General features: G+C 39.6%; 1 protein-coding gene across 2 annotated transcripts in view; it reads right to left on the bottom strand.

Moving 5' to 3' along the window:
• LOC112254456 (apoptosis-stimulating of p53 protein 2) overlaps positions 1 to 1,652 on the bottom strand; it is a 59,683-nt gene extending 58,031 nt beyond the window's left edge. The window contains exon 1 of one of the 2 annotated variants that reach the window (XM_024427072.2): positions 1,124 to 1,652. In XM_024427072.2, coding sequence (XP_024282840.1) covers positions 1,124 to 1,150 — 27 coding nt within the window. In that variant the 5' untranslated portion in view covers positions 1,151 to 1,652. The remainder of the gene's footprint in view (positions 1 to 1,123) is intronic. The other variant, XM_024427081.2, reaches the window with a different exon arrangement.
• Between the last annotated feature and the right edge of the window lie 20,791 nt (positions 1,653 to 22,443).

Genomic DNA, 22,443 nt, shown 5'->3' with positions numbered 1-22,443 from the left:
ACACAGACAGATGACGTCAACACCCCTCACCGAATATAAAAAAGTATTCAAATGACAGGATGTATCTAACAATTCCAAGCTAGGAGTATGCGTGCGCTTGACAGCCCGCCGTTCCACTCTGTGGTCTACAAATTCCATTCTTAGGGCGAAGACACAAGCATCTCGTCAGTATCTCTGATATGGCCGCACTCTAGGAGCTCCGATGCAAAAATTGAATAACCAATGTTTCGACAGACAAGCTGTCTTCATCAGGCTATAATGGCTACTGAACTTGACGCAGCCAATTCTGAGTCTGTGAATAAAGGAACAGAGCTGCTTTTAAAACAATAGGTAGAAAAAAAATAGTTTCATCCCAAAGTTCTGTCTGACCTCCCGCAGCACGTAAAAAAAGACCGCGCGGAAATTCTGTTGGGACCTGCAATTAAATGTCGGGAATGCAGCCCTCTACTACAGAGTTGGTTGGTGACTTGTTCAAGGAAAAACAACTGCCACGTTCAAAAGTATGTATCTGTGTCAAAACTATCCGATTAATGAGCTTTTGAACAAAGATCGATGAGAAATGCTCAATCTCCTATTGACATAAAATGTAGACACTCGGGTGATTGATTATGCATTAGGCTTTTCTGCAAGTCCTTAGTGCTGTGGATGGGTTTTTCCAATGTAAACAATAATAATAGCTTCCTAGTGAATAAATACTTAAAAGGCTTCCCACCATAAAAGTTTTAGCCTAGCAGGCTCTACAAAAACATCAAGACTTACCGTTTTTAAAACAACGAACGCTATCTGAAAATCTGTTAAATGTCTATAATTTGTCATGAATTAGGCAGCCTACCATTAAATTGAATCAACCCTACAGAAAGAAAGTCACACACAATACATACATACATAGAAAACGGTTTAAATTGTAATGTATAACGTGTCATGCAACTTGAGTTCTTCTTTATATCTGAAAACACATTGGTGGAGATCACAACAATGTAACCAACAGTATGGCTAGGCCCCATGTGTCAATTTAATGCCCGACGAGATCGCTACAATGTTGAGTTAGATATCTCTACCATAGAAGCAAATAGGCGAGTATAGTGACAACTTTTTTCAAGCAATTAAAGGCAGAAATTCTCACCGGCATCATTTTAGCCTCGTACCGCATTTAACCAGTTAAATAATTCCTTGGATCGTAGTATCTAGGAGAGCTGGTGGCGTTGTAGCTCAATGTATTTTTAATCCTGATCCTGTCCCGTAGCTTGACCGATATAATCGTGTAGATGAGTTCTCTTCTTGTTGTTCAATTGTAGAAAAAAAAGGCCAAAGTTAATACAATGTATTTCGTTGTGTAATAGCCTAATCAGTCTCCTCTCTTCCTATGCCGTGGACCTGTTGTAACAAAATGCAAGGCCTTCTGGAAAATAAAGTTTTTAGTGGCGATTGTATTGCTTAGAAGTTGGTAGTCGTGGACGGAAACGCATTGCGTTCGAATCTCAAATTATTGCCTGACCATTACCCAAACCGATCAAATAACACGGATATGTGCGATTATTTTTTATTAATATATTTTGCAATAGTTTTCCGAGGCCGTAGGTGCCTATCCAGCCCTGAAACACCGCTGACAGCGTACTAGTTCGGTGGAGTGTTAGCAGCCTATCCCAGAGTGACGTAGCAGGAGGAAACTCATCCAACTCATCCCATTGGAATTTAAGCCCCGCCTCGTTTCGGACAATGATGGAGTTCGATTAAGCTGAACCGGGTGCAAGCAGCGAGGAAGCACACTGCACCAAATTCCCTAGTTTCAGACGAATTATCCTTAAACCTCGGAAGACTCTAGCACCTTCCATGCCAGTCGGAATAACGGAAGTGTTATCTCTGAACACTCAAGTTGGTTTCTCCATCGACTGTAGGATAAGGGGAACATGGTGCTTAAAATCAAATCAAAGCAAATCAAATGTGATTGGTCACATACACGTGTTTAGCAGATGTTAGTGTGGGTGTAGCGAAATGCTTGCGCTTCAAGCTCCGACAGTGCAGTAATATCTAACAAGTAATAGTTAACAAATTACACTACATATACCCAATACACACAAATCTAAGTAGGAATGAATTAAGACTATATACATATATGGATGAGCGATGTCAGAGCGGAACGGACTAAGATACCATAGAATAGTATAGAATACAGTATATACAAATTATGAGAAATGCAAGATACATAAACATTACTAAATGACTAAGATACCATAGAAGTATAGAATACAGTATACATATGAGATGAGTAATGCCAGATATGTAAACACTATTAAGTGTTCCATTCCTTAAAGTGGCCAGTGATTTCTAGTCTATGCCTATATGCAGCAGCCTCTAATGTGCTAGTGATGGCTGAACCTCTTAAGGATTGGACCCCTTTTTTTAAATTTCACCTAAAATGACATACCCAAATCTAACTGCCTGTAGCTCAGGCCCTGAAGCAAGGATATGCATTTTATTGGTAACATTTGAAAGGAAACAATTTGAAGTTTGTGGAAATGTGAAAGGAATGTAGGAGAATATAACACATTAGATCTGGTAAAGGATAATACAAATACAAAACAACTGTTTTTTTATTGTTTTTGTAGCATCATCTTTGAAATGCAAGAGAAAGGCCATAATGTATTTCTTCCATTTTTTTAATCATAACTTTTCATGTTCAAAACTGTGCACTCTCCTCAAACAATAGCGTGGTATTCTTTCACTGTAATAGCTATAGTAAATTGGACAGTGCAGTTAGATTAACACGAATGTAAGACAATATCAGATATGTCTATGTCCTGGGAAATGTTCTTGTTACTTACAACCTCATGCTAATCACATTGGCCTACGTTAGCTCAACCGTCCTGCAGGGGACCCACCAATCCTGAAGAAGTTTTAGCAGTCTGATGGCCTTGAGATAGAAGCTGTTTTTCAGACTCTCGGTCCCAGCTTTGATGCACCTGCACTGACCTCGCCTTCTGGATGATAGCGGGGAAAACAGGCCGTAGCTCGGGTGGTTTATGTCCTTGGTTGTCTTTTTGGCCTTCCTACTCTGTGGAGACTAAAGGTCCTGGCTGCCAATGTGTCCAGATTGAGACATGCCATTATTAACTTCTCCACACTCACACATCACCATAAACATGCTTTTATTTGTAAATTAAAGTATATTGAAATACAAATCTATAAAATGAAGTGTACAAGATAACATAAGGATGGAAGTCCAGGACATATGAATAAAACAAATATTTCCCTCATTAAGTCGAGATCATGACTTATTTAACTCATGATCACCACATAACAAAAGTGGTTTTGCCGAGATCACGCATCATCCATTATTTGTTCAGATGCAAGATAATCACTTCATCAATGAGCCCTGTGGCTGCATTGATCGTGATGCTGGGCGCATAAGCCCTGAACGATGCCTGACAGGCAACTGGGTCTCCCAGGTTGTATGCCACCCTCAAGGCCACAGCCAAACATGCATGGACCAATGCAGCTAGTTCGCTAGCAAGTTACAGTAGCTTGTTGTCTATGCTGGTTGTTAGCTTGCATAACTGATATGTGTGTAATTATAAGGGGCACATTATGTTTTGTGGATAATATTTACATTTACAGTGTAAATTATATTCAGAAGGTTTTACCTGATTAAGTACAATACCATTGGATATTTATTTTTATATTCCTAAAACCTAAGTTTAAAATGATGCAGTCGTTGCTTCCTGTTGATAACACATTTTGATAAATAGCCCAATGTCAAAACACAGTTTTAAATGTTCAAATCAATGGTGAGCTGCCGACTGGTAAGTGAACATCGGAGAGTGACATATAAAGGGGAGGAAATGGAGTCAAGGTCTGAATCATAATGATTAACAGGTGCGCGTAATGATGAGTTACAGGTGTCCGTAATGGTGAATCCCAGGACCCGTGATTAGTATTCTGGTGACGTTGTACACCAACCGGATGTTCTCAATTGTGCATCTGTAAAAGTTTGTGAGGGTTTAAGGGGCCAAGCCACATTTCTTCAGCCTCCTGAGGTTGAAGAGGCGCTGTTGCTGTTGTGCCTTCTTCACCACACTGTCTGTGTGGGTGGACCATTTCAGATCGTCAGTGATGTGTACGCCGAGGAACTTGAAGCTTTCCACCTTCCCCAATGTGGTCCCGTCGATGTGAATAGGGGCGTGGTCCCTCTGGTGTTTCCTGAAGTCCACGATCAACTCCTTTGTTTTGTTGTTGTTGAGTGAGAGGTTATTTTCCTGGCACCACTCTCCAAGGGCCTTCACCTCCTCCCTGTAGGCTGTCTCGTCTTTGTTGGTAATCAGGCCTACTACTGTTGTGTCGTCTGCAAACTTGATGGTTGAGTTGGAAGTGTGTGTGGCCACACAGTCATGGGTGAACCGGGAGTATAGGAGGAGGCAGAGCATGCACCCTTGTGGGGCCCCTGTGTTGAAGATCAGCGAAGGGGAGGTGTTTTTTCCTACCTTCACCACCTGGGGGCAGACTGTCAGGAAGTCTAGAACCCAGTTGCAGAGGGCAGAGTTCAGACCCAGGGCCAGAGCTAAATGATGAGCTTGGAGAGTACTATGGTGTTGAATGCTGAGCTATAGTCAATGAACAGCATTCTTACATAGGTATTCCTCTTGTCTAGATGGGATGGGACAGTGCAGTGTGCAGTACGTTGGCGATTGCATCGTCTGTGGATCTATTGGGGTGGTAAGCAAATTGAAGTGGGTCTAGGATGACAGGTAAGGTAGAGGTCATATATCCTTAACTGTCCTCTCAAAGCACTTCATGATGACAGAAGTGAGTGTTACGGGGCGATGGTCATTTAGTTCAGTTACCTTTGCTTTCTTGGTTCCAGGAACAATGGTGAGCATCTTGAAGCAAGTGGGGACAGCATAGTGGGATAGGGAGATATTGAATATGTCTGTAAACACACGTAAGGACAATGGCGTGTTGCCTTACGTCCCTTCCACAAAAAGTGTAAAATGGTAACACCACATAACACAACCATGTCTTTCCAGGAGACATGCAGTACCAGAATATCTTCTGCAAGAGGTCCAAACAGTTGGTGGTTAAGGTCTATTAGCCTTACACCACTTTAGGCAGAGTCTTATCCATCTGGCCATAAACTTCAGACAAGACCATTCGCCACAAGCACAAAGAGTGTCAGCTTCCACAGCCCACCATGCCAAACACCAAACGCCAGTGTAGCAAAGCCGGAAAAAGGACTATGTCTGTGTTTACATAAGCAGCCCAATTCTGATATTCATTCCACTAATTGGCCTTTTGACAAATCAGATCAGTTCTGAAATGTATCACTAGCCACTTTAACTATGCCACTTTGTTTACATACTCATCTCATATGTATATACTGTACTCGATACCATCTACTGTATCTTGCCTATGCTGCTCTGTACCATCACTCATTCATATATCCTTATGTACATATTCTTTATCCCCTTACACTGTGTATAAAACAGTAGTTTTGGAATTGTTAGTTAGATTACTTGTTGGTTATTACTGCATTGTCGGAACTAGAAGCACAAGCATTTCGCTACACTCGCATTAACATCTGCTAACCATGTGTATGTGACAAATAACATTTTATTTGATTTGATTTGATTTGATGTGATTGGTCAAAAGACCATTTAGTGGAAAAAATATAAAAATGGGGCTACCTGTGTAAATGCAGCCAGTGTGGTTCAGCATAAGACCACGTAGAACCAACATAAAATAAGTATGGATCTTTTCTATCAACCTTTGAACGTTGTCTGCCTTTATATATTCACAGAATAGAATTATATAAGCTGTACAGGGCTCTGTAGCATCAAATAAATGATAGACATTCAAATACATATGTCCAAATAATGTCTGTGAAAATCTAAAATACAGGGGAGTGTACACTATTTAATACTAACTCAAAAAGAGAATTGGGTATTCAACAAGAATGTTATATGGGAAAAGTAACTTACAAAAAACTACAGTATGAACATTGTAGGACAGTTCAGCGAGTTTGAGTGTGTCTCAGGTGTAGTTAAGTGCAGAGAACTGTAGCTACAGATTGTTGTACCAGATAATGTGATTTAACCAAAGATTTTTCATTGATCGAGGCGGGTGTCAGTCATCATGACATGCAACACTTTGGGGTGGACACCCACCTGTCTTGATCAATGAGAGAAGACTTGAAATAGACAAGATGGAGGCGTACACATTGTTGGATTACTTAATGGAGTAAAAAAGTATTTATTTTAATAACAGAGGATTTTTTAAAAAAATCTAACAGATCCCCTGCAACTGGACATGGACCTTTTATGAGCCTCCTGTTTCCACAAATCGAGGACGAATACAGCATTGCCAAGCTAAGGTTGCAAAAAAATTATTTGTGTTACACCAAACACTACCTATCCTGTACCTCCCAGTAATGGATACAATCTTTTTTTGGTTAAATCACATTATCTGGTGTAACAATCTGTAGCTAAGAGAACTGGTGAACAGCAGATGATGGGAGAGGTGGTCTTGATGAATATGCCATTCACAAATAAACATATAGTAAGAAAATATAGTATGATCAGTGTAATAAAGTTCAGGTGGGTGGAGTGTTGTCATCGTCAAACTGCCACTCAGCTCATCTTGAGTCCTCTTCTGCTTGAAATCCAGCATGAACTTCAAAAGAGATACAGTTCAAGGGATACCGTTCTGCTTCAATGACACACGCAGGCAAAGGAATTCTGTTTTTATCTATATAGAATCCACTGCAGGAAGAAGCCCAGGCACCACACCATATTGTCTGTAAGGCAAAAAATATCTATATTTTATACAGTGTGAATGACAGTTGAACTGTGTCAGCATAACATCAACATTAGGGTAGAATAGTTGACCATGCATACATATGCACAGGCACAGAGATTACATTTAGAATGATAACTAGGCTAATAGAAAGAAATATGGCATGCTTATGAAAATATTTTTTTACTCTGGTTGAAACATGTATAGTTGAATGTCACCATGTAGCTAGTAGTACATAAAAAATTACTCCAATGTCAGATTTGTGGTGATGAGAGGAATCATTTGAAGCCATTGCGGTCTATCCGCATCCCTTTCAAAAAGGCTCACATTGGTGGAAGGACCAGGCCAGAGCACGAAGCACCACCACACTCCAGTTGTAGTCTTTCAGAGAGTGGAAAAACTGTGTCAGTTTGTATATTTAGCAATGAATTCGCTGATAGGAACATCGCTGAAAGACATCCAATGGGTCTATCAAACAAGGACAACCATATCTACACGCACAAAAACGTATAGTGCGATCTGTTTAACATAGAGCCTTCGCGAAATACCACAAAGCATGATTTTTCTCTCTCCAGATGTCGCCCCCCCCCCAATACCTTTAGTATTCACATCTCTGAAAGCTGAACTGTGAGGTGGACAATTATTATTTTTGGAAAGTAGTCTAAAAAACAGAAAAATAGGCTAAAGTTTTGCATATGCTACATATCAAAACACAAGGAATAGTGTTTTTGTAATTTGTTATAGCTGTTTTTAAGGGAACATAAATGTGGCTCATTTGGCCAACATCACTCGTTTATTGATGGACCTGGTTGTGTCAGGACGGATCTGAATGCATATGGATGTCCGTAAAATTTCTCAAATGTTCCGAAAAGGAACATTTTTGTGTATCTTTATGTACTGTATGTATATCTTTAAATGACAAATAAAATCAGTCAATCCAAACTGCGCAGCGGCCAAATGATGAATGGAAAGAGACCTCTGTAAGAAATAAATATAAAAGTTTAATGACATTCGTAGATTGCCAAGCCTTCGACACTGGGTAAGCCTATAAGGTAGGGTGGAGATGTTTTTTTTCTGTTTGTCGAGATTTGATTTGATTTGGATCTCTTTTAGTCCCCAATTGGAGTAATCTTCCAAGAGTCCTTAAACATTCAAATACAATTTATAATACAAACACACTTTCACATATAACACACTATTACAAACATACATAATATACTTGTATAATGACCCAATAAATACTCAATCTAAAAAATATTGATTCTTCATCTACTATAGTCCCACAACATTTCTATATACTATATTTAAATTGTTTTAAAATAATGTTTAAATTTATATATTGAAAGGTGTCTAGTTTGCTCAGTTAATTTATTCCAGTTCTTTATTGCTCTAAATCTAAATGTTCTTTTGCCTATTTCTCTTTTCTGTCTGGATAACTAGATGGTGGACATAGATGGTGGACAATCTATTCCTAGTATTTACGGAATGTCTGTCTCTTACCAACTGAATACCGTTGTGAATAGAACTTGGCCGTTTTAAATGATGTATATTATAAAATAAAATAAACATGTTTTTTTCAATTATCTTGTCGATTGATGACCAACCAAGAACACTGCGCATGACTGCAACAGAAGAACCATATCTCCACCTTAAAACAATCCTTGCTGCCTTATTCTGTGCATTCTGCAGCCTCCAAACTTCACTTGATGATGCATTTCCTCAGACCACCGAACAGTAGTTCAACTGACTCTGAATTAATGCTTGTGTTATTTGCCAATTTTTTTTCCTGTTAAATATTTAGCTATCCTTCTGATTATGCATGCTGTTTTAATATATATATATTTTTTCATAGTTTAGTTATTTGAGACGACAATGATAAGCAGTTGTCTAGCTGCACTCCCAATAGTTTGATTTCTGCCACTTCTTCAATTTGTACTCCTCCCATACTTAATTGTATCCCATGCTGTTTTGGCCTTTTCCTAGTTGAACAGACCAACATAACTTTGGTTTTCTTTGTGTTTAAAACAAGTTTGTTTTGGCAAACCCACTTCCTGATATCCTCCAAATCTCCTTGTAAAGCCTGCTGTACCTGTTGAACCGATTGTCCTGCTGTATAAATTGTAGTATCATCTGCAAATATAGTAGTTTGAGTTTCAACCAAGGCATAGGGAAGGTCGTTGGTATATATTAGATATGACTGTACCCAATTCAATGCTACCTCCTTAAAACCATAATGCATTCATTTTGTCAAAATTATTTCATGATCCACTAAATCAAATGCTGCACTGAAATCTAAAAATAGTACACCTACAAATTTGCCATTATCCATAGCATTGAGCCACTGGTCAGTCATGTCAACCAATGCAGTGGTAGTGGAATGGTTTTTGCGATAAGCATGCTGATTGGCTGTAATCAGATCATTCTTTTCCATGTACTCCCACATTTGTCTACTCACAATACCCTCCAACATCTTACTGAGTGTAGGGAGTAGACTAATTGGTCGACTATTGGCAGGAGTAATGGGTTCTTTGCTGTCTTTCGGAATAGGACACAGTTTCGCATGCTTCCATACATTTGCAAACATCCCCTTTTCCAGTTACCAATTAAATATGTATCTCAGTGGAACTGCAATCTAGGGAGCAGTACAGCGAAGCAAAAAATTCTCCATTAGACCATAACCTGTAGATTTACCATCAGGTAATGACTTCAATAGGTTTAACACCTCCTCCACTGACACCGTTTTCAGACTAAAAGAGCAGATCTTATTGCTCATAATATGATCATCAATCCATTGGGCAATAGCTTCTAGTGTAAAAAAATCTGCAATATGATTGGCAATATCAACTGGTTTTGTTATTATTCTCCCGTCAACCTCCACACTAGATGGGCATGATGAGATAGATGTACCAAGTAGGCCCTTAACTGTGTTCCATACCTTTTTAGAATCATTTTTGCAATCAATAAAAGCATTGTTGTAAAAATAACTTTTTTTTCTTTCGATTCAATTTAACTGCATAATTACGTAATGTTCTATAATTCTGTTCATCAATTTCTAATTTTGACTTGGCTGCTAAGACTTTTGCCATATTTCGTTGAGAAAAAGCCTCGCCCAGTTCATCTTCAATCCATGGAGATGGACGGGCACCAACTGCACTCTTTCTTATAGGGGCATGATGGTCCATTACCTCCATGAGCAAATCAATAAAACATTCTGTAGCGTGATTTAAATCATCCTTTAGATAAATCAGCTCCCAAGGTACAGCAGCCAAATAATTTAGAAATAACTCATGATTAAATGTTTTAAAATTTCTTTTGACCACAATCCTAGGGGGTTTCTTTGGAACCTTGGTGTTCATGGTTATGGTCACAATACCATGGTCGGTCCAGCCCACTGGCATTGATCTGGCTTTTAAGCATTGCAATGCTATATTACAGAAAATCAGATCAATGCATGTGTCTGAACGATGACCCAACTTAATTGAAGATCTAGTAGTATCTTAACCATTGGTTTCAAACCACAGTTCTTAGCATATCTCATCAATTTTGTTCTATTCAAATTATTGTGATCCTTCCAATTTATATTAAAATCACCCAAGATAAATACATCTCTGTTGCTATCTGTGGCCTGACTATGTCATTTTATTGTGGTGTTGAAAACACAAACCATGATATTGAAGTGCCCGAAGTCAGTATGCATTGTTTATTGGTTGTGTGGTGCATTGGTAAAAAGCCTAAAGTTAAGAATACCTTACAAACTAATGTAAAAGTATTCATTCAACCTTAAAATGCGTAACACATCCGAGGTTACATTTTGAGGTTACTGTAACTATAAATATCTTGTGTAGCCTAATCATTGAAAGTGTGTATGTTCAAGCTAGCTTGCAAAGGTTGCAGGTCTGTGGAAATATTCACAATTGCTATAATAATCTGTGCAGAATCTCAAACAGAATTGATTACTTTCACAATCTACTTTTCATGTAATCTAAACTGCATTCCAGGACATTTGGTTGTGCTAGATGAAACACAGTGATAACACATTGTATAAATTCACAATATCTGACCAGTGGTGCACTTAAGTAAAACTACGTTAAAGTACTACTTAAGTCATTTTTGGGAGTATCTGTACTTTAATTTACTATTAATATTTTTGACTACTTTTACTTCACTACATTAAGACAATATTGTACTTTTTACTCCATACAGTTTCCTTGACACCCAAAAGTACTTACATTATGAAGGCTTAGCAGGACAGGAAAATGGTCCAATTCACGCACTTATCAACAGAACATCCCTGGTCATCACTACTGCCTCTGATCTGGCTGACTCACTAATCACACATGCTTCGTTTGTAAATGATGTCTGAATGTTGGAGTGTGCCTCTGGCTATCCATAATTAAAAAATAAATAATAATAATTACAAAAAAAAAATATATATATATATATATATATATATATATATATACACATACACAATGGTGCCGTCTGGTTTGCTTAATATAAGGAATTTGAGATGATTTATACTTTTGATACTTAAGTATATTTGAGTAATTGCATTTACTTTTGACTCTTACATATATTTTAAACCAAATACTTTTAGACTTTTACTCACGTTGATTTTCCTGGGTGATTATTACTTATACTTATGTCATTTTCTATTAAAAGGTATCTTTTACTTTTACTCAAGTATGACATTGGGTACTTTTTACGAAAGTGTATCTGATGTTGTATTCTCATTTGAGCCTTGTTGTGTTTTTAAAATAGTTGAAAGCGCAGTTCTATCACATTTAGATAAAACATAAATCAAACATAATTTTCCATTGTAAACTGGTTGTGCTTTTAGATGGTTGAAGCATAGTGATAACACATTGGGAATTATTTTTGAGTTGGTGAATAAATACATCTCATTGATTAAAGTATCAACCAATTATTACCCAAATTTCAACATTGAAATGATGACATGTGCCCAGTGGGTTGAGAGTTCGAAAATTAACTCTTCATTCTAAGTCTTGTGCACCCCATGTTTGTGTGATAAAATCAACAGTACAAAACCAAAGATATTGATCTGTTTTAAGAAATCTATCTTATGTCATTGTGATGACTATACTGTGAACTCTTTTGCTAATCACTAAAGGATGTGTAATGTTGGAGTTGTTAATGTAGTTCAACTAGTATTTAAATTACACTCAACCAAAAAATAAACACAACATGTAAAGTGTTGATCCCATGTTTCATGAGCTGAAATAAAATATCCCAGAAATGTTCCATATTCACAAAATGCTTATTTTGAAAAAACGTTGTGCTCAAATTTGTTTACATCCCTGTTAGTGAGCATTTCTCCTTTGCCAAGATAATCCATCCACCTGACAGGTTTGGTATATCAAGAAGCTGATTAAACAGAATGATCGTTACACAGGTGCACACCAAGACGGTCGTGAAGAGGGCACGCCAAATCCTATTCCCCCTCAGGAAACTAAAAAGATTTGGCATGAGTCCTGAGATCCTCAAAAGGTTCTACAGCTGCAACATCAAGGTACCGCTTGCATCACTGCCTGGTACGGCAATTGCTCGGCCTCTGACCGCAAGGCACTACAGAGGGTAGTGCGTACGGCCCAGTACATCCCTGAGGCTAAGCTACCTGCCATCCAGGACCTCTACACCAGGCGGTGTCAGAGGAAGGCCCTAAAAATTGTCAAAGCCCCCAGCCACCCCAGTCATAGACTGTTCTCTCTACTACCGCATGGCAAGCGGTACCGGAGTGCCAAGTCTAGGACAAAAAGGCTTCTCAACAGTTATTACCCCCAAGCCATAAGACTCATGAACAGCTAATCAAATGGCTACCCGGACGATTTGCATTGTGTGTCTCCCCCCCCAAAACCCTCTTTTACGCTGCTGCTACTCTCTGTTTATCATATATGCATACTCACTTTAACTATACATTCATGTACATACTACCTCAATTGGGCCGACCAACCAGTGCTCCCGCACATTGGTTAACCGGGCTATCTGGACTAACCGGTGTCTGTATGTAACCTCGCTACTTTTATAGCCTCGCTACTGTATATAGACTGTATTTTTACTGTTGTTTTATTTCTTTACTTACCTATTGTTCACCTAACACATTTTTTGCACTATTGGTTAGAGCCTGTAAGTAAGCATTTCACTGTAACAAATAAACTTTGATTTGATTTGTGCTGGAGGCAATAAAAGGCTACTGCAGTTTTGTCACACAACACAATGCCACAGATGTCTCAACTTTTGTGGGAGCATGCAATTGACATGCTGACTGCAGGAAAGTCCACCAGAGCTGTTGCCAGAGAATTTAATGTTCATTTCTCTACCATAAGCAGCCTCAAACGTTGTTTTAGAGAATTTGGCAGTACATCCAACCAGCCTCACAACCACAGACCATGTATATGGTGTCATGTAGGTGAGCGGTTTGCTGATGTCAACAATCTGAACAGAGTGCCCCATTGTGGCAGTGGGATTATCGTATGGGCAGGCATAAGCTACGGACAATGAACACAATTGCATTTTATTGATGGCAATTTGAATGCACAGAGATACTGTGACGAATTCCTGAGGCCCATTGTTTTTTAAAGGTATCTGTGACCAACAGATGCATATCTATATTCCCAGTCATGTGAAATCCATAGATTAGGCCCAATACATTTTTTTTCAATTGACTGATTTCCTTATATGAACTGTAACTCAGTAAAATCATGTTGCATTCTTATTTTTTATTCAGTATTGTTTTCATCGGAACATAGTGGCCACGTATGGAAGCAGATTTGAGTGCCTCTGACACATTATTTAGCATGTAAATTAAAATATTCATATAACCATGTAAAATAGGATAGTCTTACATGTCATATCGTTTTTTTTTTACTGCTACTGGGTTGAGTATAATGAATCTCACCTTACCATGAGCAGTCATCATGACTCATCTTCACAGCCACGGAGTCAGCTGAGTTGGACGACGAACCCCTATGGTTGGACCACCTTTACCTCCCTACTTGATCATTCCTGCAGAACAACACTTTTCTTTGACAGATGGTCTCAAATATCAGAGAGACACAGGACACATAAACACTCTCAAAAAATGGATTCAAGCGATGACAGTCCATAATTGACATGATTTGACATATTTTGAGGCTATTGTTAACGAAGACAAAATACAAAAAAATAATGTTTTGGGTTGTGATATTGCAATATTGTTGTACTAAAGCTCACGAGGCACAATCTTCAATAATCAATTATACATGTAAAACCGAAGATTATTGAATATCAAGAAATATCTCAAATTGTGCGGTGGAATGCATATAAATTTGTAATTAGAAAAGGAGGCTACAGTATATGTTTTGAGACTGATTTTTTCCATTAACACGTCATGTAGAAACTTTTGAAATTAGGGGAATAGTGTCTTGGTAAAGAGGGACACCTAGTGGTGAGACTAAGAAATGACTTGTATAGTTGAGAGTTGAATACGTCACAAACCACATTTTTATTTATTTATTTCACCTTTATTTAACCAGGTAGGCCAGTTGTTAACAAGTTCTAATTTACAACTGCAACCTGGCCAAGATAAAGCAAAGCAGTGCGACACAAACAACACAGAGTTACACATGGAATAAACAAACATACAGTCAAATACATTGGATTTGAAAAAAAGTCATCAACGCTATTTTGAGGGTGAAATTTCAACCACAGGATTGTATTCATGGTAACCAGAGTTCAACATAGACACACTTTGTAAAAAGATGTTGGCTTTGTACCTTTAAAACAACGTCAGATCTTCAACGTTATATCCACTGTCAGAAAAAAAACTATAAGCTGGACAGCACCTATTGGAGAATTGATGTATCTAGAGCTACCCTTTGGGGTTTACCTCTACAGGATCGGTGTCCCCCTCATGGGATGGTTAAGCTAACATATGCGAATGTGATTAGCATGAGGTTGTAAGTAACATGAACATTTCACAGGACACGGTCACGTTCTGACCTTAGTTCTTTTGTTGTCTTTGTTTTAGTATGGTCAGGGCGTGAGTTGGGTGGGTTGTCTCTGTTCTTTTTTCTATAATTTGGGATTTCTGTGTTTGGCCTAGTATGGTTCTCAATCAGAGGCAGCTGTCAATCGTTGTCCCTGATTGAGAACCATACTTAGGTAGCCTGTTTTCACCTTTAAGTTGTGGGTGATTATTTTCCGTGTCAGTGTTAAGTTCCACACAGAACTGTTTCGGTTTTGTTTTTTCACGTTGTCGTTTATTGTTTTGTTTAGTGTTCATTATTCTATTAAAAACCAAGATGAACACTTACCATGCTGCGTATTGGTCCGATCCTTGCTACTCCTCCCCAGAAGAGGAAAGCCGTTACAGACACAGTCATGTCTGATATGGGCAGAAAACTTAAATTCTTGTTAATCTAACTGCACTGTCCAATTTACTATAGCTATTACAGTAAAATAATAACATGCTATTGTTTGAGGAGAGTACACAATTATGAACTTGAAAATGTATTAATAAACCAATTAGGCATGTCTGGGCAGTCTTGATACAACATTTTGAACAGATATGCAGTGGTTCATTGGATCAGCCTAAAGTTTTGCACACACAATGCTGCCATCTAGTGGCCAAAATCTAAATTGTACCTGGGCTGGAATAATACATTATGGCCTTAATCTTACATTTCAAAGCTGGTGGTAAAAAATAAAAATACGCACATTTTTCTTTGTATTATCTTTTACCAGATCTAATGTGTTACATTAATTTAAAATTTCCACAAACTTCAAAGTGTTTCCTTTCAAATGGTATCAAGAATATGCATATTCTTGCTTCAGGTCCTGAGCTACAGGCAGTTAGATTTGGGTATGACATTTTATGCAAAAATTGAAAAAAAGGGGCGGATCCTTATTAACTTGTCGACAAGTTAACAAATATATATGCTGGATTCAGATCCCCAACTCAACCAAATATACCAACTAAAGAGGAAGTCCAGTAAAGAAAAATGGGCGGATCACTGTTGTCAAGCCTTCAAAATGTGTTGCATTATGGGGATAAAAATGGCAGACTTTGCCTACATGTAGTCTGCATATACTTTACATAAATTATGTGATCAAGGGTCATGAAGTTTTGACTGCAGTCGACTGTAAGTTTCTGCAGTTGCTCATCACCAATTTTATCCTGCAGCCATTGCCTGCTTTGTAGGGGGCTATATTATCAACCAATCATTAGGGTGCTTTTGTATGACCCACGCTAACGTAACCAAAGACATGACTGAAACAGGAACCAACTTTGCTGCAATTCATGTATCCATGCATTTGAGCAAATTAGTGTGATATTTGAGGCTCTCACTCTCTCACCAATTTTTTTTTCATTCAGCATGTTTTAGTGATACATTCTTATTTAAACAACTCGGGAAAAACTAACTCCAACTGGGAAAAATCATTTTGAACGGTCATCCAACTCGGGAACTCTGGCCTCTTTCTTACGCTCCGACCTGAAAATCACTGACGTCATGATTTGATCTCATATTCTTCAGAGTTTTCAGTTGTTTTGAACGTGACATTACCTCTCCTTTATGGCCAGTCAGTTTTAATTTCACTATTAGCTGCAAATGCATGTTCGACACTAGCTCAAAGGCCGGCAGATGGCGATATTGAGCTGGTATTGATGGTTTCATCTACCTTCCAAAGGTATCGTATGCAGCTGGCAAATAACTGGTATCCCATGGATCGGTTTGTACCTAAAACCTTCTCCATTCAGGCTGCAAGGTGTTGATTTCCTCTAATGGTGGAAATAAACATTGAAAATATGCGTACTTTCTTTATGAAACATCATTTTCCACCATGATGCTAGCAAAGATTTTTATAACTAAACCAAGATAGACCACAGCCTGTCGTTTCCAATGGGAACAAATTAGTCATAGTGGGCAGAACAAGCAAGGAGTTGGGCAGAGCCAAGCGCGAGCTAGCAAGATCCTATTAGCCCGTTCTAGCAGACATCGATATATTTCCGTTAGGGAACGCCTACTCTGAAGAGTGTGTGTGCAAAAATTCAATTTGCCTTTGCACTCCTAAACAACAGCATTTTTTTTTTAAAGTACAATTTTGGCAAAGATTGCACTACGTTTTGTAGACTTTAATCTGTTCATTACAGATTCTAGTTTTAGGAACAGAACTGTATTGAGATAAAACGAGAACAAAGAACAGAGATAAAATGAGAACATTTGCAGAATGTCAACCAAAATCCACCTCATTCCATCTTCTCCCACTGCCAGCCACTGGGCTTCCTCTCGCTACCATATTTGGTAGTGAGTGGAAACGCCAAGCAGATGCTTCACATTTATACAGCCGGTGAAATACCAGTCTCATTGTTCTATCTGTGATGCTAGTGGATAATGATACTTCCTCATGTTGTGTTAAACAAGACTGCTGTAACCTGATTGGCTGAAAGCGATACCCAACATCTGGGACTAGCATTCCTAGTCATTAGCCACTTTAGCATGGTAGTGGACAATAACATTTCATATAGAAATTATGGATATTTTCCCAGTTTTTTTCGCCTTCACGCCATTAAATCTAGGTAAGGAGGAACTCGACACCTTTGCAGACAGAATTTTAGGTACGAACTGGTCCACAGGGGATACGAGTGTATTGCCGGCTGCGTACAATGATTTGAACGGTAAGATGGAAACTACTCAATATCGCAATCTGCCGGCCTTTGGACTAGGTCGGCACACCAAACAAGTAATTTTATCCATGTGAGCAATGATCAGTCAACAGCATGACGTGTCCCTATTTCCCTGAAGTGTTTCTCTGGTCTGTCATAGGCATTTGAGATGTGAGTGACAAGTTGACATAGCTCTGATGGTGATTTCAAGACCAATTGGAACTCGGGGAAAAAAACAGATGTAAAATCATGATGTCAGTAATCTTCATGTTGGAACGTCAGAGATCTAGAAAGATGCCAGAGTTTCCGACTTGGAATCCCGAGTTGGATGGGGGGGCTGCTTATTATTTATTTATTTATATATATATATATATATATATATATATATATATATATATATATATATATATATATATATTACAGTTGAAGTAGGAAGTTTACATACACTTATGTTGGAGTCATTAAAACTCATTTTTCAACCACTCCACAAATTTTTTGTTAACAAACTATAGTTTTGGCAAGTCGGTTAGGATATCTACTTTGTACATGACACAAGTAATTTTCCTAACAATTATTTACAGACAGATTAATTCACTTATAAATCACAATTATAACAATTCCAGTGGGTCAGAAGTTTACATACACTAAGTTGACTCTGCCTTTAAACAGCTTGGAAAATGCCAGAAAATGTAGTGGCTTTAGAAGCTTCTGATAGACTAGTTGACATAATTTGAGTCAATTGGAGGTGTACCTGTGGATGTATTTCAAGGCCTACCTTCACACCAAGGGCCTCTTTGCTAGACATCATGGAAAAATCTAAAGAAATCAGCAAAGCGCTCAGAAAATAAAATTGTAGACCTCCACAAGTCTGGTTCATCCTTGGGAGCAATTTCCAAATGACTGAAGGTACCACATTCATCTGTACAAACAATAGTACGTAAGTATAAACTCCATGGGACCATGCACTAAATCCAATAGAACATTTGTGGGCAGAACTGAAAAAGCATGTTTGAGCCAAAATTCACCCAACTTGTTGTGAGAAGCTTGTGGAAGGCTACCCAAAACACTTGACCCAAGCTAAACAATTTAAAGGCAATGCTACCAAATACAAATTGAGTGTATGTAAACTTCTGACCCACTGGGATGTCTTGAGATGTTGCTTCAATATATCCACATATATCCATGACCGAATACAAACAGCGTAACTATTCCCCCCACAAGGCAATCAAACAAGCTAAGCGTCAGTATAGAGACAAAGTAGAATCTCAATTCAACGGCTCAGACACAAGAGGTATGTGGCAGGGTCTACAGTCAATCACGGATTACAAAAAGAAAACCAGTCCATTCACGGACCAGGATGTCTTGCTCCCAGGCAGACTAAATAACTTTTTTGCCCGCTTTGAGGACAATACAGTGCCACTGACACGGCCCGCAACTAAAACATGCGGACTCTCCTTCACTGCAGCCGACGTGAGGAAAGCATTTAAACGTGTCAACCCTCGCAAGGCTGCAGGCCCAGACGGCATCCCCAGCCGCGCCCTCAGAGCATGCGCAGACCAGCTGGCTGGTGTGTTTACGGACATATTCAATCAATCCCTATCCCAGTCTGTTGTTCCCACATGCTTCAAGAGGGCCACCATTGTTCCTGTTCCCAAGAAAGCTAAGGTAACTGAGCTAAACGACTACTGCCCCGTAGCACTCACTTCCGTCATCATGAAGTGCTTTGAGAGACTAGTCAAGGACCATATCACCTCCACCCTACCTGACACCCTAGACCCACTCCAATCTGCTTACCGCCCAAATAGGTCCACAGACGATGCAATCTCAACCACACTGCACACTGCCCTAACCCATCTGCACAAGAGGAATACCTATGTGAGAATGCTGTTCATCGACTACAGCTTGGCATTTAACACCATAGTGCCCTCCAAGCTCGTCATCAAGCTCGAGACCCTGGGTCTCGACCCCGCCCTGTGCAACTGGGTACTGGACTTCCTGACGGGCCGCCCCCAGGTGGTGAGGGTAACAACATTTCCACCCCGCTGATCCTCAACACTGGGGCCCCACAAGGGTGCGTTCTGAGCCCTCTCCTGTACTCCCTGTTCACCCACGACTGCATGGCCACGCACGCCTCCAACTCAATCATGAAGTTTGCGGACGACACAACAGTGGTAGGCTTGATTACCAACAACGACGAGACGGCCTACAGGGAGGAGGTGAGGGCCCTCGGAGTGTGGTGTCAGGAAAATAACCTCACACTCAACGTCAACAAAACTAAGGAGATGATTGTGGACTTCAGGAAAGAGCAGAGGGAACACCCCCCTATCCACATCGATGGAACAGTAGGGTAGTAAGTTTTAAGTTCCTCGGCGTACACATCACAGACAAACTGAATTGGTCCACCCACACAGACAGCATCGTGAAGAAGGCGCAGCAGCGCCTCTTCAACCTCAGGAGGCTGAAGAAATTTGGCTTGTCACCAAAAGCACTCACAAACTTCTACAGATGCACAATCGAGAGCATCCTGTCGGGCTGTATCACCGCCTGGTACGGCAACTGCTCCGCCCACAACCGTAAGGCTCTCCAGAGGGTAGTGAGGTCTGCACAACGCATCACCAGGGGCAAACTACCTGCCCTCCAGGACACCTACACCACCCGATGTCACAGGAAGGCCATAAAGATCATCAAGGACAACAACCACCCGAGCCACTGCCTGTTCACCCCGCTATCATCCAGAAGGCGAGGTCAGTACAGGTGCATCAAAGCCAGGACCGAGAGACTGAAAAACAGCTTCTATCTCAAGGCCATCAGACTGTCGACCAAATACTTATTTTCCACCATAATTTGCAAATAAATTCATTAAAAATCCTACAATGTGATTTTCTGGATTTTTTTCCTTCTCATTTTGTCTGTCATAGTTGAACCTATGATGAAAATTACAGGCCTGTCTCATATTTTTAAGTGGGAGAACTTGCACAATTGGTGGCTGACTAAATACTCTGTTGCCCCACTGTACATTCGTGCAATGATTGTGCTTTTTTCGCAAATGCGCTTTGTTAAATCATCCCCCTTTTGGCGAAGTTGGCTGTCTTTGTTAGGAATAAATAGTCTTCACACAGCTTGCAACAAGCCAGGTGGCCCAAACTGCTGCATATACCCTGACTCTGTTGCACAGAACGCAAGATAAGTGACATAATTTCCCTAGTTAAAAGAAATTCATGTTATCAGGCAATATTAACTAAATATGCAGGTTTAAAAATATATACTTGTGTATTGATTTTAAGAAAGTTGCACCAATGTGTACCTAACCATAAACATCAACGCCTTTCTTAAAATCAATACACAAGCTTTTTTGCGAATGCACTTGTTAAATGACCCGTTTTGCGAAGTAGGCTGTGATTCAATGATACATTTAACAGGCACCGCATCGATTATATGCCACACAGGACAAGCTAGATTAACTAGTAATATAATCAACCATTTGTAGTTAACTAGTGATTATGTTAAGATTGATTGTTTTTAATAAGATACATTTAATGCTAGCTAGCACCTTACCTTGGATCCTTGCTGCACTCGCATAACATGTAGTCAGCCTGCCACGCAGTCTCCTAGTCGAGTGCAATGTAATCGGCCATGATCGGTGTCCAAAAATGCCAATTACCGATTTGTTATGAAAACTAGAAAACTCTGTCCTAATTAATCGGCCATTCCGATTTGGACTCATCTGACCAAACGCCAGATTTCCACTGGTCAAATGTCCATTGCTTGGCCCAAGCAAGTATCTTCTTATTGGTGTCTGTTAGTGGTTTCTTTTCAGCAGTTTGACCATGAAGGCCTGATTCATGCGGTCTCCTCTGAACAGTTGATGTTGAGATGTTTCTCTTGCTTGAACTCTTTGACGCATTTGTCTGGGTTGCAATTTCTGAGGCTGGTAACTCTAATGAACTTATCCTCTCTATTAAACGTAACTCTGGGTCTTCCTTTCCTGTGGCGGTCCTCATGAGAGCCAGTTTCATCATAGTGCTTGATGGTTTTTGCATCTGCACTTGAAGAAACCTTCAAAGTTCTTGAAATGTTCCGGATAATGCATGAAGGTCAGTCAAAAGCAATGATGGACTGTTGTTTCTCTTAGCTTATTTGAGCTGTTATTTCCATAATATGTACTTGGTCTTTTAGCAAATAGGGCTATCTTCTGTATACCCCCTACATTGTCACAACACAACTGATGGGCTCAAACGCATTAAGAAGGAAAGAAATTCCACAAATGAACTTTTAACAAGGCACAAATGATGCATTCCAGGTGACTACCCCATGAAGCTGGTTGAGAGAGTGCCCAGAGCGTGCAAAGCTGTCATCAAGGCAAAGGGTGGCTACTTTGAAGAATCTCACATTTAACAGACCTGTAATAATGGTGATTAGACAGGATGTTGGCCGGCAGATTTGACTCCTACAGTGTAGTAAGTGACTCGCCAGAGCTGCTCAGGTGTAATTTCACCCTGCCTGCCTGTGTCTCCGTTTCTGTACAGTGTGCACACTGCCCTGTATGCTCAGGTGTTACCGCATGTGCATGCGGCACGTGAATGCGTACAAATATTGAACCAGTCTTTTTGTGTACCTCTGCTATGTGTCGAGGTTTGTAAGCCTATCTAGGCTAATGTCACGATCGTCGTAGTGAGGAGACCAAAGCGCAGCGTGATGTGAATACATCTTTTAATGAAAAGATGGAAAAAACACAAAGTATACTCAACAAACAAACAAAATATCAACACAAACGTGACCGCTATAAATACTGAGTGCAAACATGCAACATCACATAGACAATAACCCACGAACCACAATACAAAACAGGCTACCTAAATATGGTTCCCAATCAGAGACAATGACAAACACCTGCCACATCAGGCCAAAACACATAGAAACAGACTAACTAGACATGCAACATAGAATGCCCACTCATATCACACCCTGACCAAACAAAACATAGAAACAAACAA

Source organism: Oncorhynchus tshawytscha, linkage group LG01 (genome assembly GCF_018296145.1).
Source record: "Oncorhynchus tshawytscha isolate Ot180627B linkage group LG01, Otsh_v2.0, whole genome shotgun sequence".
Lineage (NCBI taxonomy): Eukaryota > Metazoa > Chordata > Actinopteri > Salmoniformes > Salmonidae > Oncorhynchus > Oncorhynchus tshawytscha.
This window is presented reverse-complemented; position numbering and strand designations above follow the sequence as displayed.